The sequence below is a fragment of the Amphibalanus amphitrite genome, unplaced genomic scaffold, assembly GCF_019059575.1.
Source record: "Amphibalanus amphitrite isolate SeventyFive unplaced genomic scaffold, NRLGWU_Aamphi_draft 000280F_arrow, whole genome shotgun sequence".
Taxonomy (NCBI): domain Eukaryota; kingdom Metazoa; phylum Arthropoda; class Thecostraca; order Balanomorpha; family Balanidae; genus Amphibalanus; species Amphibalanus amphitrite.
The window spans coordinates 512,556-539,615 of record NW_024881775.1 but is presented as its reverse complement, the minus strand read 5'-3'; the positions used below and the strand labels follow the sequence as shown (position 1 = coordinate 539,615).

Below are 27,060 nucleotides of genomic sequence, written 5' to 3'. Positions count from 1 at the left end.
GACCCTGGCACTGATGGCGCAACATGCTTGAGCCATTCTAGCTAGGGTTCACTCATGCCATTGGTCAGCGACTTGAAAAGACGTGAACAGTGCAAATTTGAACTCAGTTGAGTGTTGACTCATGAGGCGCAAAATGCCCACATTATTAGGAACGTAAAAATAACGCATGGCGATGGACGAACGTTTATTACAAATGGCAATGACACTGCAATACTGGAATGATGGGATGGTAACGAACAGGCTCTAACCACGAAACCATTTAAGCCTGTGTCTTCTTTTTCTCGATGGCCTGTTTGGCGAAGGTGTCCTCGGTGAGATCCTCCCAGCGGAGCGGCATCTTGTTGGTGCAGCCCACGTGCGGACAGGTGGGCCGTCGGGAGCGCTTCTGGAGGACGGCCTCCAGCGAGCTGCGGTCGTACAGGTGGCCGCAGCGCGCGTTCCGATACGGCTGGCGGATCTCCTGCTGGGACCACGGGTCGCGCGTCACCATGTGCGTCTCGGTCATGACCAGCTCCTGGTCGCCGGCGGCGGCGGCCGCCGCGCTGCCGGCCGCCTCCTCGCGCTGCAGCAGCTGCTGGTAGCGCGGATAGGTGGTCAGTTCCCGCTCGGACACGTTGGCCATGCGCTGAGCCGTTCGGCGCTGGGTCTCGTCCAGCATCTGGGTGAGGTCCGTGTCTGTACCGTTGGTGATCGACACAACGGCCTCGTCCTTAACCTGCTGCAGCACCTCGGTCGATTGTTGCACCTCCACGTGCATGCGAGCGTACTCGAGCATATGTTCGCGGATGGTAAGCAGCAGCTTTTGCTGTTGCTCTCCAGTGGCATGTTCTAGCACAAGGCCTGCACAGTTGAGCAAAGACCCTGCGCTATCAGCAAGCCTCTGCAGCTGAGCTGAACTGCTCATGATTTGCTGTCTTAGAGTCTGAAAAAAACATTATCCAGTATTATGTAAAAAGAGCAATGCAAGTTGAAAAAAAAGAATAAGTTCCTTTTTATTTTTCATAAATTTTATAAATTCTTGCTATTATTGAAATTAATTTCCTTACATTTGAACTTCGTCCTGTTAAATTTCACAACTGTCTATATTCAAATTTGTTTTCTTTTATTTTTTTTTAGGACTGATTTTATGTTAGCTGATACGTCGGATGATCCCTGCCAATGGGAAACGAACTCACAATCCCCATGCCAAGTCTGAAATAAGGTACCTTGTACAAAGTAGATCATCCAGCTCTGCCAGTCGGCAGTCAATGCTCTTTCATCTTTAGAAAACACTGCATTCAACAGTGTGTACGTCTGACGTCTGTAGTGTAATAATTTGTGGCATCAATTACACTTGTTCAATTGTTACCGACGATTGTTACAAACACAATATGCTTACCGACGCAGACACAGCGTAGAGGACGCCCTGGTCGACGCTGTCGAGTGGATCTCGAAGAAGATCGACTCAGGTCACCTAGCATCGATAACATCCCTCGATCTCAGTAAGGCATTTGACAGCGTCGACCACGGCGTCCTTCTCAGTAAGATGGGATGGTACGGCATCTCGTCTGATTGGTTTGCCAGCTACCTGAGCGATCGAAGACAGATGGTTCGCGGCGGCACCACTGTGCTGCCAGTGACGTGTGGCGTCCCCCAGGGATCGATTATCGGGCCGATTCTTTTTTGTCTCACGGTTAACGAAATGCGAAATTTTCTTCCCCATGGACGGCTCATCAGTTACGCTGATGACACCCAACTGCTCGACAGTTCTTCAAGGGACAAAGTCAGCATGAGTTTGCTCAAGATTCGCCTCGAGGAATCCCTCAAGTCCATAGAAATGTGGCTGAGAGTAAATTCCCTAAAAATGAACCCCTCAAAAACGGTATTTTCACTTTTAGGCACACGGCAAGCCGTCAAGGAAAGTTCCTCCTTTTTCTTCGAAATGTCTGGTCACAAATTTACCCCATCAAAAAACATCAAAGTATTAGGTGTCATCATTGACCAATCCCTCACATGGGAGAGCCACGTGTCGCTGGTAGTTCGCCGGTGTACGGGTAGTCTCGTCTCGCTGTATCGGTTTAGACGTCACTTCACTACTGAAGCGCTCCTGGCCATCATCCAAGCCCACGTATTCAGCCATATCTTGTACTGTTTGCCAGTTTGGGCTAGTGCATGCAGCAGCCAGTTGAAGCGCATACAAAAACTGCTGCATTTCGCAGCCCGTGTGGTCACTGGCGCACGACGAGCCGAGCACGTGTCTCCCGTGCTTAGGTCTATTGGCTGGGTGAACTTTGAGGATATGATTTCGGAGCGTGACTGTATTCGTGTATATCGTGCGCTTCATGATTCGGACACCCCGATTGCGATGCGCCGGTTATTTACTCCGAGACGTGATACAGCCTCCCGTGACACCCGCCTCGCCCGGTCTGAGCAGTTTGACCTGCCTAGAGTGAGACTCGCCGCCACCCAACGTATTTTCTCGTACCGCGCCGCTACCTCTTGGAATTCACTGCCAAATATTGTGTTGCAGAGCTCGTCGATCGGGCAGTTCAAAAGCCGTCTGAGGATGATGCATAGAAGTGGTCAAAATTAATCAAATGAAAGTTCTGATTAGGTAGGAGTCTATATGTGTCATCATTGTTTTAATGTATTTATAGTTTTAAGTTCTCTTAACCTTTGTATGACTCAAACTTCTGAAAAAGCTGTGTTCGCACGGAAGAAGTTTGTGAAAATATACAAAACAATACAATACAATACAATTGTTCATAAGCTTCTGTACCTATAACTCAGCATTGGATTGTCACAGCCACAGTCCATTTTGCATAGGTACTGCAGCGAAATGACTGATCCTTATTTTCTACACTCCGCGGGTATCCTCTATGTGGACTGTGGAGGATCATAATGAGAAAATGACCATGCAAAATGTTGGTATAGACTGTTGTTTATGATAATAGACTTTTCAGCCAAGGCCATATAAGTTTTTTCGGCAGTGGCTGAGAAGCAGCCCTTTGAGAGACGTAGGTATGCGCTAGTAATGCCATAATAGCTAGCTGCTAGACACCCAGCTTTAATGTGTTATCATTAAAATAAAAAGAGGAATGTATAAGCACTCACCACAGAACCTATATTAGTGTTTAGGTATGTGTGAATAACCAGCCTTGAGACAACCGGCAAGGGAAGTGGGACGCCTGCTTTACGAATACCGTTATTACTAAGTGCCTAGGTTGAGGTATAGGTACCCATCTACCTTTGTTCTGCAGCCCCGATCTGCCCCAATCAAAATTAAAGGAACCCTACCACCTTCAAAAAAGTTAATGAATTGGCACGAAAGTGATGTCGCTCGGTTCAGAAAAAGCGAAAACGAATATCTGCCAAATTTCATCGAAAAATATTCACCGGTTTTCAAGATATTAGACTTTTACTTTTGTTTACTTTTTGGGATCTCCGCTGTTCCTAGCGACTTTATTTGAAAGTGCGGCATTTGTTGCGCGCAAAGCAGCATATACCACCGCGTGCTACCAAATGTTTTAGTAAAAGATTTAAAAATCGTTAGATCTCCGCTGACGTCACAAATTCTAAGGGGGCATACCAATGCACTAGCCCCTTAGAATCCTAAAACTGCAAGTTTGAAATTCCATATCTCCGAAATAAAGCATTTGTCGATGTTGTGAGTGCCCAAACCGGTATTTGCAGGCCATGGCCACCAATTTGGCTATCTCAACTCAAAACTAATGTTAAGGTGGGAGTGTCCCTTTAAGGCTATAGTTCCGGTAGGTATATATTTATCCTTATCATATATTAAGTGGGTAGCAAGATCCACACTTAACCAATCAGTAGGAAAGAATGTCTGTCAAAAAGTACCTAGCTTGAGCTACCTATGCAACGTAAACTGCACGGTATATAGAGAACTGTAGCCAAAACTGGTAAACTGTAGCCCCTGTAGCCATATTGTAGGGTTTGTTCCCGTCGCTCCTCTAACCTCCTCCAAGCTCCTCTAACCTCCTCTCGTTTCAAAAAATCGTTCCCGTCGCTCCTCCAAGCTCCTCCAAGCTCATCTTGATTTCACATCTCACCACCACTATTTGCCTCCTCCCTCATCCCAAACGAAAGTTGGTTTTTTGGAGGAGGCTCTTGCGTAGACATATTTGGCGCACGTAATACAAATGTGAATTGTTTATAAATGAGATTTGAGGGAAGTGGAAATGATTTTAGTGATTGATGACGATAGGATATCTTTAAACAGTAATGTTTGATATTAATCTAAGGTTATTTTATTAGGAAGCGATTATTATCTCTTGATTTATGTTTGCGCGCCATAAATCGCCGACCGTTACAGCCCGCAAACAGCTGGGTGGGTTGCATTTCGGGCGAGTGGGTTGCATTTCGGTAAATGGTTGGTAAGCATAATCCTTTCCTTCCCATCCCGCAAATAATCTCACCGATAATCTGTGAGGAACGTCATTTACCAGTCCATTTCTCTCGGGATCTCCTTCCTGAAAGCGAGAGAAGCTGTCGGACTCGGCACAGCAAACTGAGGCAATTGTGGCGCGGCACATGAGGATTGTATTGCATGTGTTAAGTGGGAGAAGGAAGACGCCTACCTATCATTCAAGGTAAAGGTGTAAAAAAAAAACCCTGTATATAACAGCACGTGTCTGTGTGCATGCAGGCGCCTTGCAAGCTGATGTGGGTGTGAGGTGGATGTGCATCGGGCCTCGGAGCATGCTGCATGCGAATTGCTAGGCAAGTTGCTTGCGGGCTTGGCTTGAGGAAAAATCGGGGCTGTGAACATAGCTTTGAATCTTGATCTTGATTATACACACAACTATAAACACGAAATGGGGCCAGGAATCTCACCGACAAATAGCAGGAAAACACCTACAACAAGACAGATCGCGGACAAAGGGAAAGGTAAGAGAGATGCAGAGAGGGCGGAGAAGGGAAAAATGGCCAGGGCAGAAGACAAAGAAAGACGAGTAGTAATGAGCAAGAAAATGGAAACAGAGAAAGCCATTGGAAAACTAGACAACAGTGTCTTTGAGGCTTTTGAACCAGCACACAGATCATCAGTTGACCTGAGTAAGGAGGCAATATGCAAGGGAGGGCCTGGGCACAAATGTGGTCTTCCAGTTGGCTACGAAGATGAGGGAGTGGAATGTGACCTTTGTCATCGTTGGTTCCACGCAGCATGTCAGGAGATACATACGGAAGCATACAAAGCACTCCAGGAACACCCTGACACACTGGCATGGATGTGCAAAGCCTGCAGAAACGAGTTAAAGAACAGGAAGTATCCACACTCAGAAACTGAGTACAGCAAGTTGGAAGCCAAAATCGATCAGTTGGCAGAGGCGCTAAAAGACCAAACAAGAATAATAAGGAAGTCAGCAATCGAAAATGAACAAGCCATTAGAGAAGTAGGAGAGTTTCAAGGGCGCAATATTTCCACATTGCAAGAGCAGAACGAAGCAATGATACAGTGTGTAGAGGAAATGAAGAGCAGGGAAACGGAGAAGAAGACGGAGATCAGGAAGACGTATGCAGATGTCACAAAAGTGGTAGAAGAAATAAAAGAACAACAAGAAGTCATTAAGGGTAACTCTGAAGGTATCAAAAGAGTGATACAGAACAAGGAGTTGGAAGAAAGGGCAACAAATGTGCTGATACACAATCTCCCAGAGAGTAAAGCAGAGAAAGGAGAAGACAAAAAACAGGAAGACATAGTGAAGTTCAAAGAAATAGCAGATGCTCTGGGAGTGCGAGACTTTGAAATTCAGAAGATTGTCAGATTGAGGCAAAAACCTACAACGGAGAAAGAAGATGAAAGAAACGCAAATCAGAACCAGAAAACGAAACCAAGAATACTCCTGCTGAAGCTGAGATCAAAGGAGCACGTGGAGCTTCTGTACAAAAGGAGGTTTGATCTCAAGAGCAAAGGCATAGAAAATACCTACATTACAAGGGACCTACCTCCCGAAGAAAGGGAGAAGCAGAGAAGACTGAGAGAGGAGTGGCTCAAGAAAGGGCGAGAAACCCATGTCATTTCTCGGGGGAGGGTTGTCGAAAGGAAGGGAAACAAAGTAACACAGTAAGAAAGAAAGAAAGCAAGGATGGAAGGTACAGGAAACAAACAACAAACAAGGGGTCGAAGACCGACAACCAAGAAAGTAGAAAGGTTTACAAATTGAATCTCATTAACATACAAGGATTAACAAAGCAAAAGCTGGCAGAACTAGAAGAATTGTTAGCCTACAGTTGTGACATCTTATGTATTACTGAGACCCACCAGAGATATGATAAACTTGAGATTGACAAGAACTTGATCAAGATAGAGAGCATGAGAAAACAAAAGGACAAGAAAGGAGGAGGGCTCATGTTTTTGTATAAACAAAACAGTGGTGTCACTTTAAGTAAAGCCCCTTCAGAGAACGAAGATGTTTTGGAAGTGAGGGGAAGTATATTGAACAAACAGGTTAGGATAATACTTGTTTACATGTCAGTTGAAACAAAACCAGAAGACAAAACACGAAATGAGAAAATCAAACAAGAGCTTGAAGAGAAGCTAGAAGAAAGTCCAGACATGGCAACAATGTTGTTGGGGGATTTTAATGGACATGTAGGGTTCCTAGGAAGCCAAAAAGAGAATAGGAACGGAAAATTTGTCATTGATGTGATAAACAAAAACAATATGATTTTACTGAATGGTGATGACATATGTGAAGGCTTGTATACATGGGGAAGTAAAGAATACAGAAGTGTTATTGACTATGTGCTGGTCAACAGTAAGATGCATCAGTCTATCCTTAAGATGAAAATTGATGAAAGTCAAGAACTACTAGATCTATCAGATCACAACATGATCACAGTGTTTTTCAAAGATGAAAAGTCACTGAGTCTCAATAAAGCTAAATGGAAAGATGAATACTTCTTTAAGACAGACCAAGAATCATTGTCGGGCTTCGTGCAAGAGGTACTACAGAGAATAGAAGCTGATAACATATGCCTAATGGAAGATCTCAATGTGATAATGAAGGACGTGGCAGAGAAATTGCTTACAAGAAGGTACAGAAGAAAAACTGACAGAAAGAATGAAAAAATCAAAGAAAAACCATGGATGACCGAAGAAATACGGAAACAAATCAAGCAAAGGAAAGCCTTCAACAGACTCAGGAGAAATGCAAAGTCAGAAGAAGAAAAGAGCAGATTATATGAAAAATATTATGAGCAGAAACGACTGACAAAGCTACTCATCAAGGAAGAAATAGCAAAGCATGAAAAGAAAGTGACTGACGAAATACGTTATAGTAGCTACAAAAGCAAGGCACTTTGGGAGAATATCAACAAACTTAAAGGAAAGCAAAAGGATAACAGTCCAGTTCGCCTATTCACAGAAGCTGGACAAATGCTGCAAGGAGAAGAAGAAAAGGAAAACTTAGCAAGTGTCTGGAAGAAAATCTATCAAAGACATGAAAACAAGTTAGAAGAAGTGTGGAACGATAGGGCGAAGCTAACCTATACTGCAGATCTGGAGAAAGAGAACCAGGACCAGATACAAATAAAAGGATATAGTTTCCCAATCACACTGAGAGAACATATGGATATGGCCATGAACAGTAGGAAGAGGATGAAGAAGATGGAAGATATACAAATAACTGAGGAAGAAGTCACCAAATGTATAGGCAGGCTTAAGAACAAGTCAGCGGCAGGACCAGATGAACTCAAGCCAGAACTATACAAAGCTTTGATAAAAAATGACAAATGCTTGAAGATACTGACAGGCTGCTACCAAGAAGTCCTCGAGAGAAGTGACACGCCATCAGAATGGAAGATATCAAGGACGAAAATGATACCAAAGACGTCTAAGCCAACTGCCAAAGACTTGAGACCAATTGCTTTAACGAATGTGTCATATAAGATCTACATGTCAATTCTAAAACAGCGACTAGAAGATCATCTAGAAAGCGCAGAGCAAAAGTTAGAGACACAAGCAGGGTTTACGAGAGGAGGAAGGATAGAGGACAACCTTTTCCTATTACAGTACTGTGTGGAAGAAAGCTTTAAAATGAAGGCACCTCTGATTGTTACTTCAATTGATTACAGCAAGGCGTTTGATTCCATCGATAGAGCTAGGATGGTAGAGGTGCTCATGAAATACAAGATTCACCCCAAAATGATTGATGCTGTGGCAGCCACATACCAAGGAGACAGAACCTGGATTGAACTAAATGAGAACATTAAGTTAGAGATTTTAGTAACAAGTGGTATACGGCAAGGGTGTACAGGATCAACTGCCTTCTTCAAGCTCATGACTTATATCATCACAAAAGTAATGGAGGCAACAGAAGCAGGGTTCAGAAGCTGCAAATTTACGCTGCCAATCCTATTCTTTGCTGACGACGGGCTCCTACTGAACCATTCTATTGAAGAAACAGAGACTAGCATCAGAAGACTGACAGCAATTAGCAAGGAGTGTGGACTAGACATAAACAAGAATAAGAGCAACATTATCACATTTAATCTGAAAGAACAGCACAGAAGCATAGAAGATATTGAAGTAAAAGAAAACATAAAATACTTAGGTCTGAAAGTAACAAATACAAGGGATGTGTTCAGAGGGCAGAAAAGAATCATGATTGAAAAGGCACAAAGAATGGCAAACATGACCTATTCAGTAATTTCAAAATCATGCAACAGACTGCTGATTGGTAAGACCTACTGGAAATCCCTAGCACTGCCATCAATACTGTACGGCTCCAGTGTCATGACAGTCACAGAGGAAGAGACCAAGAAGCTGCAAGTAATCGAAAATGGTGTCTACAGACAGATCTTGGGGGCTCCAAAATATGCACCAAATGCTGCATTGAGAGGAGAAATTGGAGCATCTCTGATGACAACAAGGATTAAAACTGGAAGACTTCAGTACATGAGAAGCATATTGCAAGGAAAAAATCAACTACTCAAAGAGGTGTTAACAGAAATGATGGACGAGGGCAAGAACAAATGGATAAAGGTAACCTATTCCATTATTAAGGAAGTCGGACTCAAAGTAAAGGATTTGTATCAGATAAGCAAACAAGACCTTAAAACACACATGCAAAAATGGGATGGAAAGAAATGGAAGGAGGAATTGTTAACTAAAACTACTCTGTCCCTGTATATTGTCTGGAAAAAGGAGATGAAGGAAGTAACGTTTATTGACAACCAGCAAGCATCAACAATATTTTTCCAGGCAAGAGCTAACTGTCTTCCTCTAAATGAGCGCAAGAGATACAAGAAAGAGGACACAAGATGTATGATGTGCAATGCAGAAAATGAAGACCTCGCCCACTTTATATTGAATTGCCCAGCCTACGAAGAAGAAAGAAAAGAATCAATGCATCTTCAGAAACCCTATGCAAAGGATATTTTAGGGATATTTCTGTTTGAGGAGGAAGATATCGAAGAAAAGAAAGAAGTATTGCTTAAGCTGTGGAAGAAAAGAAGACTGCTGGAAATAAAACAAAGTTCTCCATCCTAGTTGACCTTCATCCTCCCAACACCCAATCCTGTCCCCTAGTGAGAATCCTAGCCACACAAACCAACCATAACAATGCAACCCATCGATCAAAGTAAAAGTTAAAGATTAAGAAATCAAGGAGGTGCCGATACAAAGGCTAAACCTCCGAAAACCATCGCATCGCATCGCATCGCAGCTGATTTCCTCGCGAAAATGTGCGAAAATGTTCCCGTGGCTCCTCTGAAACGGCTCTCCTCCAAGCTCATCCAACCTCATCCGAGATTTTTTGGGAGGAGCGACGGGAACAGACCCGTAGCCTCAGTGCTATGTTCAGCATGGTACTGACTTGACGTAATAGGTCACCTCCAATTGGTGGAGCGCGCGTACACCACGCCATCCACCAATTAAAGTCACGGTTGTTTGCAGAATTGGCCTTGAGAATAACAGGTGAACACGAAGCTGTGCGCTAGGTTTGTGACAGCCGCGGGTATTATGGAATTTCAAAATAGAGCATTTTTTGTTCACTTTTTGTTTCAATGATATACAGCGATTCTGTATTTCTGTCCTTATGAATTATTATGGGAAAAATCACACAATTTTTAAAGCAAATTTAGTAAAAGTGAAGAAATCTCATTCATTTTCACAGCAAATCTTTGATACTCTATTTTAACAATCTCTACTAGAGACAACTATGGCTCGCTTTAGACGATACTTCATGCTTTCTTCGAGTTGGCTTCGAGGAGCACCCGGCGCGTGTGTGGTGGTAAATGCCAAGGGTAGGTGTTGATTCGTTGTATTTATTGCCTGTACACCCAACCATGGTGTTTTGAACTGGAAAAACAGTTTAGTAGCTTGTGCTGAGACAAGCATAAATTAGGAGCTTTTTATGATGACCACCCTAGGCGAACCGCGAAGATATTCCATTTTCCAATCTGAAATGCTAAGTTCCCTCCTTTTACATCATTTAAAACTGAAGGAATTCACAAAAAATGAAAATGAGGAACATTTTTTAGTCAAAAAGTGAGACTTCACATTGGTATTTATGTACTTTTCGCAAGATACCTACTTTAACTTTTAAGACTTCCTGATTTCATTTCTTATACCTATTCCTTCTGCAAACCAGTTAAAAAGCACCAGTACGCCATTTGCCATTATGGCCAACTCCCACACCTCCAACCAGAACTGCATGACAAAAGACAGTGTGCAAGCTAGGTACCCCTAGTCTTGCCCAGCGTTGAATGGATAAAACAAGGTTCAGTGAATCAGAATGTGTAAGTTTATTACAGATGACTTAAAGCTGTAAGGAAAGTGATGTCAAAATACTCATAGCATGATAGTGAAGCAGTGTAGTCCCGAAGGCAACGCACAGAAATTACAAGCAATGTTAAATATTATAGGTTCAAATATTTATAGGTTCAGTGGTTTGGTAAGTATGTATCTAGCTTCAGGCCCCTGAAGCCTGATGCATAACCACTTCACTTAAAGGGACCCTCCCACCTTCAAAAATGTTAATGAATTGGCATGAAATAGATGTCCCTTGGTTCAGAAAGAGCGAAAACGAATATCTACCAAATTTCACCGAAAAATATTCACTGGTTTTCAAGATATTAGGCTTTTACTTTTGTTTACTTTTTGGGATCTCCCCTGTTACTAGCGGCTTTATTTGGAAGCAATAATTTGGCAGCCTTAAAGTGCGGCAGACGTTGCGCGCAAAGCAGGGTATACCACCACGTGTTAACGATGGTTTTAGTCTAAGATTTAAAAATCGTTAGATCTCCGCTGACGTCACAAATTCTAAGGGGGCATTCCAATGCATTAGCCCCTTAGAATCCGAAAACTGCAAGTTTGAAATTCCATATCTTCGAATTAAAGCATTTTTCGATGTTGTGAGTGCCCAAACCGGTATTTGCAGGCCATGGCCACCAATTTGGCTATCTCAACTCAAAACTAATGTTAAGGTGGGAGTGTCCCTTTAAAAATATTTGACTTACCCACCATTGCTTGCAATCTATTCCTGAGAGTTTGACGAGCAAACTGCTGATGTTTGGACGCTGGCGAGGGTAAACTCGTCAAACATCAGCATGCAGCTCGTCACGGGGAGTCTAATGGTGGTCTTTGTTTTGCGCTACGACGTCTAGAATTGCTAAAAATTGAGTTTGAAAATTTGATGTCATCAATTTTGAACAGTTTTTTTGCTATAACTTGGCCAAAAAAAGAGCTATCGATCTCAAATTTGGTATGTAGATAGAAGGCGGTAGGGACTATCACATATCTTCCGGTTTTTCGAAATTCAAAAAACTTTTTGGATTTTTCGGCTATTATATTCAAAAGATCTATTTTTTATTTTTGGGGGTCAAGATCAAAAAATTTCAAATATCCGAGATAGCAGTTTTGTAGCCCTGTCAATTCTACACCTTTTATGTCGGAAACATTTTTCTGTATCTCTAAAGTTGTAGGCCTGACAGCTCTTCCCGCGAAACCATTTTTTGGGTCGAAAATGGCAGAAATGATGTCACTCTGACGTCATTAGCGGCCAACCTATCATAGCCTTTGGAAATTTTTGGTCACAATGTGCAATAGCTATTCACGGGAGGGTACTGAAAGTTTGGTGACGATCAGCGCAGCGGTTCTGGAGATATATCGAAAAAACTAAAGGGGGACAAAAAATGCCCCCCCCCCCTACGGCCTGGAAGGTTATGGTGTTTTTATCGCGATGGTATCGGTTGAGTTGTTGAGCTGTAATATGACTGCAGTAGGCTAGGGCGCACACAAGGGAAGAGGGCACACGTGCCCGTGGGCAGCCCCCCCCCCCCCTCCATTCGAATTAGGGGCTATTAGAGGCGGCTGAAGCCGAAGGCCGCGGGTCATCAAATAGGCCCCTAACTAATCTTTAGACCGCCTGCAGATGAGTTGAAGTGGTGATTGAAAAGACCAGCGGGGCCATCTCGGACCCCAGCAGGCCCATTTGAGTCCAAGTAGGGCAACTTCTTTCGGCTGGGACCTGAGGGGTCCACTTTGCGGGTCGTGCCACCCATTCAAAAATCGTGTGTGCGGCGTGCGCGCCTGGCAATAGGATAGGCGAAAAGGTGTAAACATCTCAAGGTCATCTGAGGTCACCATATTCGAAAAAAGCGTGTAAAATCACTTTTTGGTATGCGAATGATGGCTGATTTCGTGTCGATCGGCGCTGTAGTTTTCGAGTTTCCGAGGTAGGATCGTTGCGAGGTTGGCTAAGGAATAGTTTTGTGGCTGGCTAATATGGCAGACATATGGTAGCACTTCTCATAGGCTCAAAATTGGTGTGAAGAATCAACTAAGTATTGAAATGCAGTACCCATTCCCAAAGCCCTCCTATTGTTGTTTTTACTGCAAAACTTCCACATCTGTGAGAAGTCGAGGGGTCCCATCCACCACTCATCGGCCTGCAAATTTGATGCCTTGCTTTGTTTGTGTTGTTAGAGCCATCGTCAGGGTTCGTGTAAATTCCATTCCAAGGCAAATGCAGCTCCGATGATCTCATGATAGTGATTTCAGAATCTTGACCTCGGACACCTCACTCTCATAGGCACCTCTTTCACCTCGGACACCTCTTTCACCTAGGCAGAAATAATCAGATAAGTAAAAGTTCATCATCCCGTTTTTCAGCTAACTGTCCTGACCTCGGACCTTTGCTTGCAGTGTAGCGCGCTGAGCGGACCCCATCTCGCCAGTGCCAGGCCCCGCAGCAGTCATGTCGTGGCTGTTTGGGATGAACAAGAAGCAGGAGGTGCCGATGTTCCCGTCGCCGCCGTCCGATGGCGGACAGGACGGCGGTGGTCAGGGCGGCCAGCCGGCCGAGCCCGCCGGCCGACCGCCGGCCTCCACCTCTATGGAGGCCTACCGGTTCGACTCGTCTGCCCTGGAGCGCGCCGCGCAGGCCGCCAAAGACCTCGAGAAGTCGGGTGAGTGCGGGACTGTGTCGAGACGCTGCAGGTACCTGAGAGAGTGACTTTTGCCAGCTGGCCTGACAGAGTTGCTGAAAGTTTGACTAGCCAAGTAGTCCCAAATGGTCACGGAGAGTTTGAGCGTCGATTGTGACGGATGACTTAAGTTTGTAGGAAGTTTTGAATAGAACTGAACTTGATTAAAGATGAAAATTTATTGAATGGTAAACATTTGGCTGCATGATGCTGCAACGGCGTTCCAGCTTTACCCCGGCCATGAGGGAAGGAGTTTAAACTCATCCCCCTGGCTTTTTCGCAAAGTGACCGCTGTTTTTGTCGTATCCTTTTGCTAAAACATTCGTCCGAAACAATCAACACGTCTTTTTAAAATTAGAGAGTTCACACTTCATCAGATGACTACGTCATGACCTTATCTCATGAATAAATGTAAACGTTCGCTTTAGCTACACAAACTGAAGAAAATAAGTCTAGCGATTGATATGAATAATAGGATGCATATATCTGAGATTCCCAATGTTGGTGAGTGGTGACCCAAAATCGAGGACAATTTTGTGACTTTTTCCTCAGAAATTTAGTGAGAATGTTTTAAATGGACGTGTTGACGAACCCACAGCCCAAACCGAGCAAAGCTTTTACGCAGTTTCTGACAGAAAAAAATCGTGTTTTCTTACGGGATCATTTGGAAGCCAGAGTACCGCATAGTCGGACGCAGTCCTTCCTATTCGCTGACTTGACGTTGACAGTATCTTGCCTTCGGCTGCTCCCACCAACTGCAAATAATCCCAGTCAGAAGTCTCCATATATCGAGCGCCGAAGTAACTATGCAAATAATCCCAGTCAGAAGTCTCCATATATCGAGCGCCGAAGTAACTACAGTCGACCCTTTGCCCTCACAAACAGGATTCAGACGCACTACCAAAGGCTCGAAAACATTGTTAATTTGGTTTTAAAACCGCATTGGAAAACCGCATTCCTGACCCATCGTGTAGTTTTGATAGGCATGTTCGAGGGATGAAATCATCTTTGGATGTGTTCATCTCAGCATTCATTTCAATCGACTGATATGCAGCATGACATTTTCCAATCAGATCGTGCCTTGACGAGAGAAAAGCAATACTGGTAAAAGCGATGTCATGCAATGTTTGAATGATCAAAAACTATTGTAGTTCCGAAGAAGAAAAAAAAACATTAAATTTAATTTTTTTTTATAAATTTAGTCCGAACCTTTTGATAGGAAGGATTCACAAGGACAGAGCCACTGCTAAGCAAAGCTTGTTGCGGTGACCCCGCCCTCTACCCTCCGATCGCGCAATTCCAGTTCTATGGCAAAATTTAGAGTCCCAAAGTTTGCGCACATAGCCGCGGACGGCCGGTCCCCTCACTGACTTCGCCTGGCTACGGCCTGCCACCAACCGCAACCACGCCTGTCAGGAGGCCCATAAATGTCGAGCGCCCGTCGCGCTTCGAACCCGGACTGTTATAACCGGGAACGCGTGCTCTCACCACGCGGAGTCCAACGCTCTACCAACTGAGCTACGGGACCGGCTACGGGACATTGCGACTGTCTTTGCCCTGGAAGCCAAACCCTTCACGTAAGATCAAATCCATGGACCATACCTACCTTGTGAAAGGGAACTTTCGATAAGAACCATTGATTGCTATTCTAGTGAGTTTTTTATGGCCTTTGGTGACTCTGACCGGACCAAAAGATGACAGTGGTACTCACTGGACGACTTTTGACGACCTTTGAAACGTCGCTTTCCGCTCACCAGCCCGCGCAGGCACGTGGCCCAGTAATCAATTTCGATTATGTGTTTTCACCCCCCCCCCCCCTCCCCCACGTTGACGTCCCCCGCTTTCCAGTTTGGTGACAGCAACAAGCAAAAGCTTTTATTTGCTTGAAATAGGCATGAAGTTCAGATATGAGAAGAAGGCTCTACATTGATAAAAGCATGTTTTCTGCATTGTAGATGTTGATTGTCAAGATATATTTGTGCATTGATTATCAATCAGCCATCAGTCCATTATGGCTTATCTTTGCTTGTTAAAGTGTTACAACGTCTAGAATTTCTGTTATCTACCTGTTTATCTCTAAATTTCATATGGATTTTCCACAAGTTTGAATAGTTTTAAAGACAATGTCATACTCATAACATGTATTTCATAATAGCTAGGCGATACAATTATCGATGTAATACATTTTGCAAACTCCTAGTTGCTATGCTATGATTTGAGTCATGTAGTGCAGTCACGCAAAGAAAAACTGAAATCCCCTAGGCTTTTTACAAGCACAGTGTCAAGTCCAAAGGCAAATTTTGTTCACAAGGAGCTAGTTCTGTCACATCTTCTTGGGTATTTTGTGGTGGATTTACATTTAGTACCTAAGCAGTTTTCTTGATTCAGGCGATGTCAGGGAACTCGCTGAACATAAATAAGAACCTGTGCATGATATACTTTGCTTGTCAGGCACACTTTGCAACACTTGTCTACACAACACATCCACAGCTGATGATCACGAACTGGAACACCATTTATCAATACCTTGTGTGCTTGCTTGCACTACATACCATCAAAAGTATTTGCAAGAGTAACACCCTGGAAAGCAACTTGCCACATTCTCACCCCTCTCCAGGAAGCAGTATCATTTGACAGCCTGCGGCATGTAAAATAATGCAACCAGTGTTTTAGGCTCTGATGCTGACACAAGCGCCATCATCACTAGCTTATGCCTGCCGAAGACGGGCCAGTCTCTGAGTGAGTTCATCTTGTTCAGCTGAAGCAGCTGTGGAGAGTCCGACAGAGCCTTGTTGACCTTGCGGGAGCTCCATATTGAGTTCCAGACCTGCCTCATCGGCCACTTGACTCATGAGGTTGTCAACATCATTTGTTGGCACATTTGTTGCCACAGTCTGTCCCATGGCAGAGTCCATGTAACTGCTCTGGACATCAAGATCCTCAAACTGATGCTCAAACTTGTCCATGAGTGCTGATATTTTCTCAAGGTTCATGGACCTCATGGCAGCATCCATTGATTTTACCACACCACCCATTGACTGGGTGACCTTGCGAGTTTGAACAGCAGTCTGAACCCTGCTGGCAACTGCATCGACCCGCGCAGACATTTTCAGATAGTTTAGTGCTTGGTTCTTTTGCCTGATAGCATTTTCAGCATGTATCCTGGCACCTTCCATGTTTCCTTTCTGTATGGCCTTCTTTAATTTTGCTTTCTCAGCCTTTTCTTCCTTCTCACACTTCTTGGAATTGCGCACCATTTCTTTGGCAGCGAACTTGAGGTTGAAAAGGTGTTTCTCCATTGAGGCTATTGACATTTTGACGTTCCTATGACGGCGAATTTATAATTAAAAGATTCAACAAACAACGGAGATTTGAGGAATTCCTCCTATACACGTATCACTTGTCACAAATCTATACAAAGCAGTATGCATACAAATGATTCACTCGACTTGTGTTTGCGACGAAGTGCGCCATGTTGGAAACACAGGATCGCATCCTGCAGCCATATGAAGGTTTTTATCCGGCATTTATTTTTCCTTCAGACAACCTGTAGAGAAGAATCCATCGAGCCGTCAATACCTAATAATAATCGGTACTCGCTTGGTATCCGCTTTAGGCGGGATAATTCCTGATATTAAATACTTTGCGTTGCTACGTCACAAAACAACCTAGCGATTATTTTATCCGTAATTCAGGATAAGAATCACTTCGAAGCAGGGCTGCGGAGTCGATGGATTTTCGGCGACTCCGACTCCGACTCCGACTCCGGCTTTCAAAAACCAGCTCCGACTCCGACTCCGACTCCGGGCAGAATTGTCGACTCCGACCGACTCCAACTCCCGACTCCGACTCCGCAGACCTAGCAGGGCTGCGGAGTCGACAGATTTTCGGTGACTCCGACTCCGACTCCGGCTCGAGTTTCTAAAATCGACTCCGACTCCGACTCCGACTCAAGTCACAACTGTCGAGTCCGACCGACTCCGACTCCGACTCCGCAGCCCTGCTTCGAAGTTCGAACCTCACTTGTTTATGCATTGCTGCTGTGCAGTTTTATATAGAGTATGCATTTCCTTTAATAAATGTAACATTTTCCATGCAGGGAGGGGCAAATGTCCCAAACGCCCTCCCCTTTGGATCCGCCAGTACCCCTACTGGCTACCCCTCCAATCTCCATCGTCTGATGCGGGCTTGGTATCGCGTCAAATTCGATCCCCGGCGGTCACAGTAGTGACTAAAAGTCTAGGTAAGGTTCCACAATAGGTGGATTGATGCAAAACAATTTCCGTATAGGTCAGGCACTTGAAATGCAGCGGGTAGCGTCATGCTCTTAGTTCTCTTGGCCGGCACACGACCAAGATAGGAACTTTGAGATCCACAGGACAACGGACGCGGCCCCGTCTAACATTTATCAGTCATGGATGTCTTCAGCTGGTCAGGCACATGGCCGCTGACACTTGATTACTGACGTATTCTGCCCAGCCGACTCACGGCCACCGACGTATTCTGTCCATCCGACTCACGGCCGGTGACACATGCTTACTGACGTATTCTGCCTATTCTGGCTATCTCACGGCCGGTGGCGTTTTCTGTCCATCCAACATTCGGTCTGGGTCTTGTCTGCCCTTCTGACACCCGTCCTTGCCGTCCCTCCACAGCTAACGCGCACGAGATCCTGGCGGTGACGAAGCAGCAGGAACAGACGCGCCAGCTGGAGCAGCAGTCGCGCATCAAGGAGTACGAGGCGCACATCGAGCAGGCCAAGGTGGAGCAGATGCGCGCGCAGGGTGAAGAGCGCCGCAAACTGCTGGCGGAGGAGACCAAGCAGCATCAGCAGCGCGCCCAGTACCAGGACCAGCTGGCCAGAAAACGGTCAGTCATTACTCATTGCACCCTTCCCCTAACGGTTAGTGACCCCTCCCCCACTAGCAGCGCGGCCAGTATCAGGACCAGCTGGCCAAGAGACGGTCAGTGGCACCCCTCCCTGCCCTCTACAGTCTGTAACACCCCCTACCGTTAGCGCGCACAGTACCAGCTGGTCAAGAAACGGTTAGTGAACAGCGAATCAGCAGCGCCGCTGTGTAGTGTTGGTGATGACTAGCTCTCAGATAGACGTAACAGGTTCAGACAGGGAGGGAGGCAGACAGGGACATGGACATAGACAGGATGGAGGCAGACAGGAACATAGGCATGGACATAGACAGAGAGGGATCAGATAGGGACATAGACAGACAGGGAGGAAGGCTCCGTCTGGTCCCTGTCCCTCAGCTGCTGGCTTTGTGCCTTACCTTTTGTGAATGTTGGGTCCAAAAACGGTAGAACACAGTGGTCTTGTACTGACACCTCGCGGCCCCGAAACCAGCACTCCAATGCTCGCCCGTCTCCGCCGCCGGCCGCCCGGGACCCCTGACCCGCGACCCCAGGTCATGACCTCGCAGACGCGTACTCAGGCCGCGAGCCGAGGCGGTGCGGCGGGAAACTGCGCTATGTGTAGTGCCCGACTCACATGGCCACTGCCTAAGGATGCAGCCTGATGTGAGCTACCTGTAAGCCATGTGCCAGCTTCGGTGAGCCATGAGCCATAGCCATATGAGCCGTCATGTGACTCCACCTACAATGCTCGTTATCAGGTGGAATTATTTTGTGTGCGTAGAGCTACCTTACGTCATAACGGACTAGAGCACGACCAAAACTTCAGTGTGTAAGCAATATATACAATCATATAATTTTACCCGCTGCTGTTTCGTCCCGATGTCGGTTCAATATCCCGACCCTTTCACCTCCCCTGGGCCTGACCATACCGTTCCTCCACCTTGCCCGACAGCTCGGAGGACCAGCTCCTGCAGCAGCACCGTATGAACGAGGAGAATCTCCGCAAACAGGAGGAATCCGTCGCCAAACAGGAGGCACTACGAAAATGTGAGTGGTTATAACAAATCGCGTATGGTGTGCGTTTTGACATGACTCCTCCGAAGCTAGTGAATAATTTGTGAGTTTTCTGCCGTTGACTGAATTATCACATCTTTGGGCACCAAATAAAATAATGGAGGTAAAGTGCAGGTATTAATTAGTAACATCCGAAAGCTCCAATTTCATGAAGCGCAGTGTAAGATAAGAAATATGTCAAATGGAGCCATTTGGCGACCAAAGTGCACCATTTCCGGCCATTGACGTCATACCCGGCCCTCAGCTACTCTGGAGTACGAGATGGAGCTGCGGCACAAATCGGACATGAAGAAAATCGAGGCTGAGATGACGGCACGTGCCAAGATGGATCGCGAAAACCAGGATCTCACGCTGGAGCAGATTCGCGTCAAAGCCGCCGAGAAACGTGACACCGTCCTCAACTCCATCAAGTGCGTATGGTGGTTGTGTCATTGTTTGATTGGGGTGCCTTTGATGACTTTCATCAACATTATGTAGCGTAGATCATTCGATGATTTGTTCTCTGCAATTGTTGCTTTATTCAATTGGCAACATGTTAGGGCCTTTGCAGCTGCAGTTTTCAGTGTGGTTCATTGGAATTTCGAACTCTGCAGTTTAGCAGCTGAAGTCGGCCTGCGATGTATTATGTAATGTCAATGGCATTGCAAATCTTGGAAACATAGCTAGACCATTCTGTTTAGGGCCGCTGATTGCCACGTGTCACCTCCCTGACCCCAAGTGACCCCCCCCCCCCGTCGACAGGACGGCCGGCGCGGTGCTCGGTGAGGGCATGTCCGCCTTTCTCAGCGACTGGGACAAGGTAGCGGCGGCCGCCGGCGGCGTCTCCTTGCTCGCACTCGGAGTGTACACAGCGCGCGGCGGCGTCTCCGTCACAGCGCGCTATATCGAGAACCGGCTCGGCAAGCCGTCCCTGGTGCGGGAGACGTCCCGGTTCTCGCTGTTTGACGCGCTGCGCCACCCGTGGGCGACTGTGCGCAGCCGGCTGCAGAAGTCCGAGGCGGACGCGCTGTCCGGGGTGGTCCTCGAGCCGGGACTGGAGGCCAGGCTCAGGTAAGGGAAGGCTTAGACGAGGGAAGTCACCTTTGAGGTTTCGAGTCAGATTTACTTGTTATGATTACCTGCTTACCATTGGTTGTTGGTTGTCTTGGTTTATTGAGATCATTGCCTGGTGTAACAAGGAATAATTTTATGGTTTCATTGCGGGTAGTTTTGGGAGCAGGAATTGCTACCAGTGGGTCACCGGCCTTTGCTCAGATATCTTGCGCCGGTGTCAATGCTTTGTCAACCCAGATAATAGACGTTTCTGACTGCAGGGATATCGCCATTACCACAAAGAACACCAAGCGGAATAAGGGCATGTACCGGAATCTTCTCTTCCACGGCCCTCCCGGCACGGGCAAGACACTGTTCGCCAAGGCAAGTGCACATGATCTGTCCCATTAACGTTCAAATTACTCATTAAACCCATCCACTTCAGCACGCTTCAGTCTGAATGTCTGGAGCTTCGCTATCTTTTGACAGCGACTCGTCACTAGATAGTTGCCATTACTCATACACAGTATTGCAAATGTGCATATTTACAAGCTCACATATAGAAACGGCTACGATCACCTTGATCTGACGAGACGTTACACCAACCCATTGTTTCAATAACCCTGACCTCTAGCCGTCTAACCATCTGACTTCTGATGTCGGCAGAAACTGGCCAAGGCGTCCGGTATGGATTATGCCATCCTGACCGGCGGCGACGTGGCACCCATGGGTCGGGACGGCGTCACCGCTATCCACAAGGTGTTCGACTGGGCCAACACGTCGCGAAAAGGTGCGTTAGTGAAACCAGACGAAGGACAGTCGAAACTCTGTGAGCAGAAAGGAATGTGTTTGGGTGGGGAGCAGGTATGGCTTGTGTGAATTGACAAGATGACAGGCGACAGCTGGTAAATGCGGTTATACATATTATACGCGTCATTTGTACGGATTTAAGCTGATAATGACTAGAGTGACTGTAGAGTGTAGCTGGCTTCTTTAGACACCTGGGACTGCTCTATTCTGTGCCCAACAATGTCTGATCGATGCCCCTCTCTCGTGCCCGTCTCAGGTCTCATCATGTTCGTGGACGAGGCGGACGCGTTCCTGCGGAAGCGCAGCTCAGAGCACATCTCGGAGGACCTGCGCGCCTCCCTGAACGCCTTCCTGTACCGGACGGGCGAACAGTCGGACCGGCTGATGCTCGTGCTCGCCTCCAACACACCCGAACAGTTCGACTGGGCCATCAACGATCGGTGAGGGGCGGACGGAGAACGCAGGGTGACCAGCGACTGACGCGTGGGTGAGATTAGAGACACTGGGACGTCATTAAGGACAAGGTGGGGTGGACGACAGCTGGGTCAGAGAGATTCACGGCAGGCTAGAATGGCGGTTCCATATTCGGGGCTATCTCGTCTCGAAGAGGTCGACAGGATGGCTGGGTACTGGGCAGTGTCTGTGAGTGTGACACGCATAATTATGTGTATTGAGCGGCTGTCGCGCCCCTCTGACTGCAATGTTGCGTTGTGAGTAGATGGCGCCCCAAGTAACCAGACACCCAGCAAGCCTTTCCCTGACTGAGTTGCGACAGGCTGCTGTCTACGTACCGTTTATCACAGCTGACTATTGCCTTTGTTTTCCCCAGTCTGGACGAAATGGTGGAGTTTGCTCTGCCGGGCCTTCAGGAGCGGGAGCGGCTGGCCCGCCTCTACTTCCAGAAGTTCGTCCTCGAGCCGGCCACACAGGGCGCCAAGTGAGTTTCGGGAGAGTGCTGGGGGATGTAGTGAAAAGGAGAGAGGCGGCAGTCTCGCACTAAAGGCTGAAACAGACTCTTTCCGCAGTCAGGAAATCGCATGCGAGAGCCTATTCAAATACATTATAATTCTTCTCGCATCAATCGCATCCGGGAGGTGCGTGCGATTGATGCGAGCGTGTTTCCATGTCTTTGAATAGGCTCTCGCACGCGATTTCCTGACTGCGGAAAGAGTCTGTTTCAGGCATAAGGCTCTGCATTGCACGAGGATTGCTCAGTTGATCATACGGTTCCACTTCCATGGTGTATGAGAGCGCCATCTATGTCTAGCTGCCCTTTAGTAGGTCCCCTGCAGCGTGCACCCTGGCTGGCCCGTGTCCCTGTGGCTGGTGCCGTGGTGAGTCGTGCTCTAAGCCGGATGAAGCCGTTCCAGTGTTTGGGATTCGCAACTTGGGATTCCACACAACGACGGGCTGGGAAGTTCCCTGATGTGGAGCCGTCTCCCCCAAACACTTAGATCGGCCAAGGATAGCGATGTATTTGAAACAGCATGAGCAAGCTATGTAGTGAACACAGCGATGAAACCATAGTTCGTTTTGGCAAAGTTAAGGACAGTACAAAGCAGTGAGAAAACGTATATCAGAGCGAGAGATACTTTCTAGAAGAGTGCGTGAATGCCCACACGACGATGAACATTATGATACATACACACGAACATACATTTCTAAAACATGAATAAATCGGACATAGAAAATGAACAAGTGGAGCAGAGCCATCTGGCGGATATCGCTGAACCTGCGCCTCGCGTCAGCTGCGACAGCAGCGCCACGTTGAGGTCGACGGTGGCGCCGCCCCGCGTCGGAGCGCTTGCCAGTCGCCAGCGGCGGTAGTGCCGCGCCGCGTCGGAGAACGTGCGGCGGTGCACTACATCACCCTCCCCCTAGAGACGGCACTGCGAACGTGACGTTAAGAAAACGCGTTGGTGGCCGTACAGCACGGCCGGAGCGGGTCGTCCGTAGGCACGGCGGTGGGGGCGCGGGCGGAGGCGGCGGCTGTAGCGGCAGGTCGCCACGCGGTGGCGGAAGCGGCGGCCTCGGTGCGCGAGGCACTGGCAGGAGGAGCTCTGGGCCGGAGGCCGGTGTTGCCGAGTCGGCGGAACGCGCCGTGTCTTGGACCGCAGACGGCGATGCTGTCGGAGTTGGAGCAGGCGGGGGCCGTTCCAAGTGCGCCGGTTTGACTCGGTCGATGGAGATAACGTCTGAACGACCGCCTCGGTCCACAGTGACCGTCTTCGCCGATCTGTGTAGCACCTTGTATGGTCCGTCATAACGCGGGGCAAGCGGCGGCTTCACTGCGTCGTGGCGCACGAACACGTGCGAGGCGTGGTCCAGCGCGCGCGGCACGTACGACGGCGCGCTTGGTGCTGGTCGTGGTGCCGTCGGGCGCAGTGCCGCCATGGTGCGCTGAAGCTCGGCGGCGAATGATTCCGGCGTAGGAGGCGCGGTGGCGGACGGGGTGATGAGTTCACCAGGTAGGCGTAGAGGTGCTCCGTACACCAGCTCGGCAGTGCTGCAGCCCAGGTCTTGTTTGAGCGCCGAGCGGATTCCGAGCAGCGCCAAAGGAAGAGCCTCCGTCCAGCGGGCGGGCGCGGCGGCGCGCAGCGCGGCCTTAAGCTGCCGGTGCAGGCGCTCCACCATCCCGTTGGCCTGGGGGTGGTACGCGGTGGTCCGGCGCCGCGCGCAGCCCAGGAGAGTGGACAGCTCAGCCCAGAGCGCCGACTCGAATTGGCTGCCCCGGTCGGTGATGATCTCGTCCGGGACGCCGAACCGAGAGATCCAGCCGGAGATCAGCGCCCGGGCGACCTCTCGCGCCGTGATGCCACGCAGCGGGATCGCCTCCGGCCAGCGGCTGTACCGGTCCACCACCGTCAGAAGATACGAGTAGCCCTCAGACGGCGGCAGCGGGCCGACCAGGTCGGCGTGCACTTGTCGAAACCTGTCGGCAGGTGGCGGGAACGATGCGGGCGGCGCTGTCGTGTGCCGGTGGACTTTGGTGCGCTGGCACGGGACGCAGGTGCGCGCCCAGAGTGCGGCGTCCTTCTTCACCGACGGCCACACGAACCGCCGCGTGACCAGGTCGACGGTGGCGCGCACTCCCGGGTGGGCCAGATCGTGCACGTGCCGGAAGTAGGCGCGCCGGAGCGGTGCCGGGATCCACGGCCGCGGTACACCCTGGGACTCGTCGATGACCAGCGTGCGGCCGCTGGGGAGCCGGGCGTCTCTGAGTTTGAGCCCGTGCTCTGTCGAGCGGAAGCGCGCCAGCTCTTCGTCCTCTAGCTGGCAGGCTGCGAGCTTGTCGAAGTCGTCGACTGGCGGGCACGGTGCTGAGAGCATCGCCACTGTTCGACTCAGAGCGTCCGCAGCTGCGTTTTCTTTCCCAGGCACGTGCCTGATGTCGGTGGTGAACTGGGAGATGAAGTCCAGGTGCCGGATCTCCCTCGGCGAGTAGCTGGCTGACCCGGACGAGACTGCCGACACGAGGGCCTTGTGGTCGGTGAAGATGGCGAACTGGCGGCCTTCCAGAGTGTGCCGGAAGTGCTTGACCGCCAGATACGCCCCGAGCAGTTCGCGGCCGAAGGTGCTGTAGCGTGTCTCTGCTGGTTGGAGTGACTTCGAGAAGAAAGCCAGCGGCGGTAGTGCCGCGCCGCGTCGGAGAACGTGCGGCGGTGCACTACATCCCCACACAAGACGCGTCCAAAGATGGAATTCTGACTTATGATCCCTGTTACTTGCCCCGCGGTCCCCTCACTCCTTTCTAACCCATGACGCGTTGTCGACAGGCGGCTGAAGGTGGACAAGTTCGACTACGGCAACGTGGCGTCGCGGATAGCGCTGATGACCGCCGGCCTGTCGGGTCGAGAGATCGCCAAACTGGGCGTGGCCTGGCAGGCGGCCGCCTACGCCAGCGAAGACGGCGTGCTCACCGAGAAAATGGTCATGGACAGAGTCGAGGACGCCATCCGCCAGAACAGGAAAAAGGTAAAACATGGCAGAATCATGAGGTTGGATGCGGGGATGGTGTCTGAATATGGTTCTGATAAGGCTTCTTTCGGCGTGCGTCACATGATCAATTTCACTCGCCATCGTTTGAAGGGATCTTAGGGCGCCTTCCATTCAGTTCACTATTTTTCTTTCTTTTTTATTCATTTGTTTATTTGTCGAAATGCTAGTCGTTGAATTACTTGCGTCGTTTTATGTACGTTTCGATGCTGTGAACACTCAGCCCTTTGACTAATCCGCGAATCAGCCTTATACCATTGACTGATCAATGGGGAAAATGCGCTATCCGTATCGGCAAGCCCTCTCGGGGCCGGCCTCCGGGGCCTGCCGCTCCGGTCCCGTGCCGGCGCCGCTGTCCCGTCACGCGATGGCCGGAAACACCGACCGGCAGTGGCCGTAATGAAATCTGCCGGCCCATTGATCTAGGTGATCGGGCCAGACGTGGTCTGAGAGGCTGATCAGGCCAGACCAGTGGTCCTAGAGACTGATCAGGCTTGTCCTAGCGGTCCCAGCCGCTGCTCGGGATATCATGAGTGTGATGGTCGGTGTGGGAATCCAGTTCGGATGATCTGGTGTTGAGGAATGATTGAATGCTCCTCTGTCGCTGTTTGTTGTGGCCTCTTGCAGGATGGCCTATTAGTGTTTGTTACGTGAGGTATACGTAATGACACTACATCTCTATTCCACCAACTCTGTCATGTGACAACCGATGACACTACCCCTCTATGGTGAGCTATGAAAGTAAAACCTGCCATTACAACCCTGCGCCTCTTTCCCTGCAGATGGAGTGGCTCAGTGAAGAGGAGCGGCGAGAGGGCAAGTCGGGCGTCCACTCCGACTCGACAGCGACACCTCAATCGTCGCCCGCGCCGGCATCGGTCTGATGTGGAGTCGAGCCGGGGCGGTATCGGCCTCCACACCGACCGCCGCTCCCCGGCACCTAGCAGCCAGTGACGCGGCCGACGTTCAGCGCCGCCCCAGCGCCGCGTCAGCATCATCATCGGAAGTCGAGACAGTCCAGGTGGTCAGCCAGAGAGTTTATAGTGTTATTGTGATCGCCACTGCACGTATGAGAGTGACCTGTTTTGATATGTGAGCCCGGCGCCGGGCCGGGCGGTGTATTTGGTATGGTGTGGCGGCCGGGTGGCCGGTGCGCCGTCTCGCGGGCTGCTGACTGCCCTGCCTCTCCTGGTACGCCTCCGTGGGGCAGCGTACCGGCCGCCGCCCGCCGTCCGTCTGCGATAGTGATTGGGATCGTGACGAGCTGTATGTTGTACAGGAGTTATTGTGGTGCAACTTGTGTACTGTGCTACTGTCATTGTATGTTGAAGCGAACTAGCCGCGTTGAAAGCGGTCATCGTGATACAGCAATACATAACCAAGTCGGAGCTAATGACTCTGTCCTTGAGCTAGACTCAGACCTGGCTACGAGCGGCAGAATTCACCGAGGAAAACCTCGGGCGACTTGAACGGGTTGAGCTATTTTTGGACCGCGAACAGTCCGGGCTGTGGTCTATTTTTAGCGAGCAGCGGCCGGCGAATGGGATGTCGTCGACAGACAGAGTCGTGGAGTCCTGGACAGAGGAGTTCGATACCGTGTTGGACGTCTACCCTGGGTCTGGGGTCAAACATGGGCTTGATTTTAGATGATGGGGTGCTCAAATGTTCGATGGGTACGAGATCTGCAGAGATGACTTCGCCTGATGTAAAAACTAAGAAAGTACATTTCCGATCGATCGCGTAATATTCATTTCGGTAGGTATGCGCTAAATTGGTGTGATAGGGTTTTCAGAGTCTGCTTACGATATTGGCATAAGCAGACACCTCAAGAGAACGAAAAGTTAC

The 27,060-nt window shown here is 48.7% G+C and overlaps 3 protein-coding genes across 26 annotated transcripts; 1 reads left to right on the top strand and 2 right to left on the bottom strand.

Moving 5' to 3' along the window:
• Positions 1–171: 171 nt before the first annotated feature.
• LOC122387284 (E3 SUMO-protein ligase NSE2-like) lies at positions 172–9,715 on the bottom strand. Of its 20 annotated transcripts, none has more exons than XM_043377375.1 (3): positions 9,502–9,531; positions 1,206–1,300; positions 172–922 (listed from the first exon to the last, which is right to left on the bottom strand). In XM_043377375.1, the coding sequence occupies exon 3, from the start codon at positions 902–904 to the stop codon at positions 260–262; it is 645 nt and encodes a 214-aa protein (XP_043233310.1). In that variant the 5' UTR covers positions 905–922; positions 1,206–1,300; positions 9,502–9,531; the 3' UTR covers positions 172–259. The 20 variants fall into 20 exon arrangements, with proteins under 20 accessions (XP_043233310.1, XP_043233308.1, XP_043233300.1 ...); XM_043377373.1 differs by lacking the exon at positions 9,502–9,531 and adding an exon at positions 3,841–3,872; XM_043377365.1 differs by lacking the exon at positions 9,502–9,531 and adding an exon at positions 3,280–3,295 and having other exon boundaries at positions 1,206–1,332.
• LOC122387283 (ATPase family AAA domain-containing protein 3A homolog) lies at positions 3,715–26,603 on the top strand. 5 transcript variants are annotated; one of them, XM_043377358.1, is made up of 12 exons: positions 3,715–3,749; positions 13,154–13,416; positions 18,090–18,303; positions 19,256–19,350; positions 19,622–19,787; positions 20,119–20,427; positions 20,691–20,793; positions 21,076–21,199; positions 21,476–21,659; positions 22,049–22,156; positions 24,996–25,194; positions 25,998–26,603. In XM_043377358.1, exons 2-12 carry the CDS (start codon positions 13,206–13,208, stop codon positions 26,097–26,099), a joined length of 1,815 nt encoding a protein of 604 aa, XP_043233293.1. In that variant the 5' UTR covers positions 3,715–3,749; positions 13,154–13,205; the 3' UTR covers positions 26,100–26,603. The 5 variants fall into 5 exon arrangements, with proteins under 5 accessions (XP_043233293.1, XP_043233294.1, XP_043233296.1 ...); XM_043377359.1 differs by lacking the exon at positions 3,715–3,749 and adding an exon at positions 9,790–10,251; XM_043377361.1 differs by lacking the exon at positions 3,715–3,749 and adding an exon at positions 10,249–10,317.
• LOC122387287 (charged multivesicular body protein 1b-like) lies at positions 15,561–16,898 on the bottom strand. Its single transcript, XM_043377383.1, has one exon. It carries the CDS (start codon positions 16,746–16,748, stop codon positions 16,143–16,145), a length of 606 nt encoding a protein of 201 aa, XP_043233318.1. The 5' UTR covers positions 16,749–16,898; the 3' UTR covers positions 15,561–16,142.
• Positions 26,604–27,060: the final 457 nt, after the last annotated feature.

Excerpts from the sequence above, each read along its gene's own strand:
- LOC122387283 (XM_043377358.1), top strand. The coding sequence starts at position 13,206 with ATGTCGTGGCTGTTTGGGATGAACAAGAAGCAGGAGGTGCCGATGTTC. Across the intron at positions 19,351-19,621 it reads ACAGGAGGCACTACGAAAAT|CTACTCTGGAGTACGAGATG; the intron begins GTGAGTGGTTAT and ends CCCGGCCCTCAG. Across the intron at positions 19,788-20,118 it reads ACCGTCCTCAACTCCATCAA|GACGGCCGGCGCGGTGCTCG; the intron begins GTGCGTATGGTG and ends CCCCGTCGACAG.
- LOC122387287 (XM_043377383.1), bottom strand. The coding sequence starts at position 16,748 with ATGTCAATAGCCTCAATGGAGAAACACCTTTTCAACCTCAAGTTCGCT.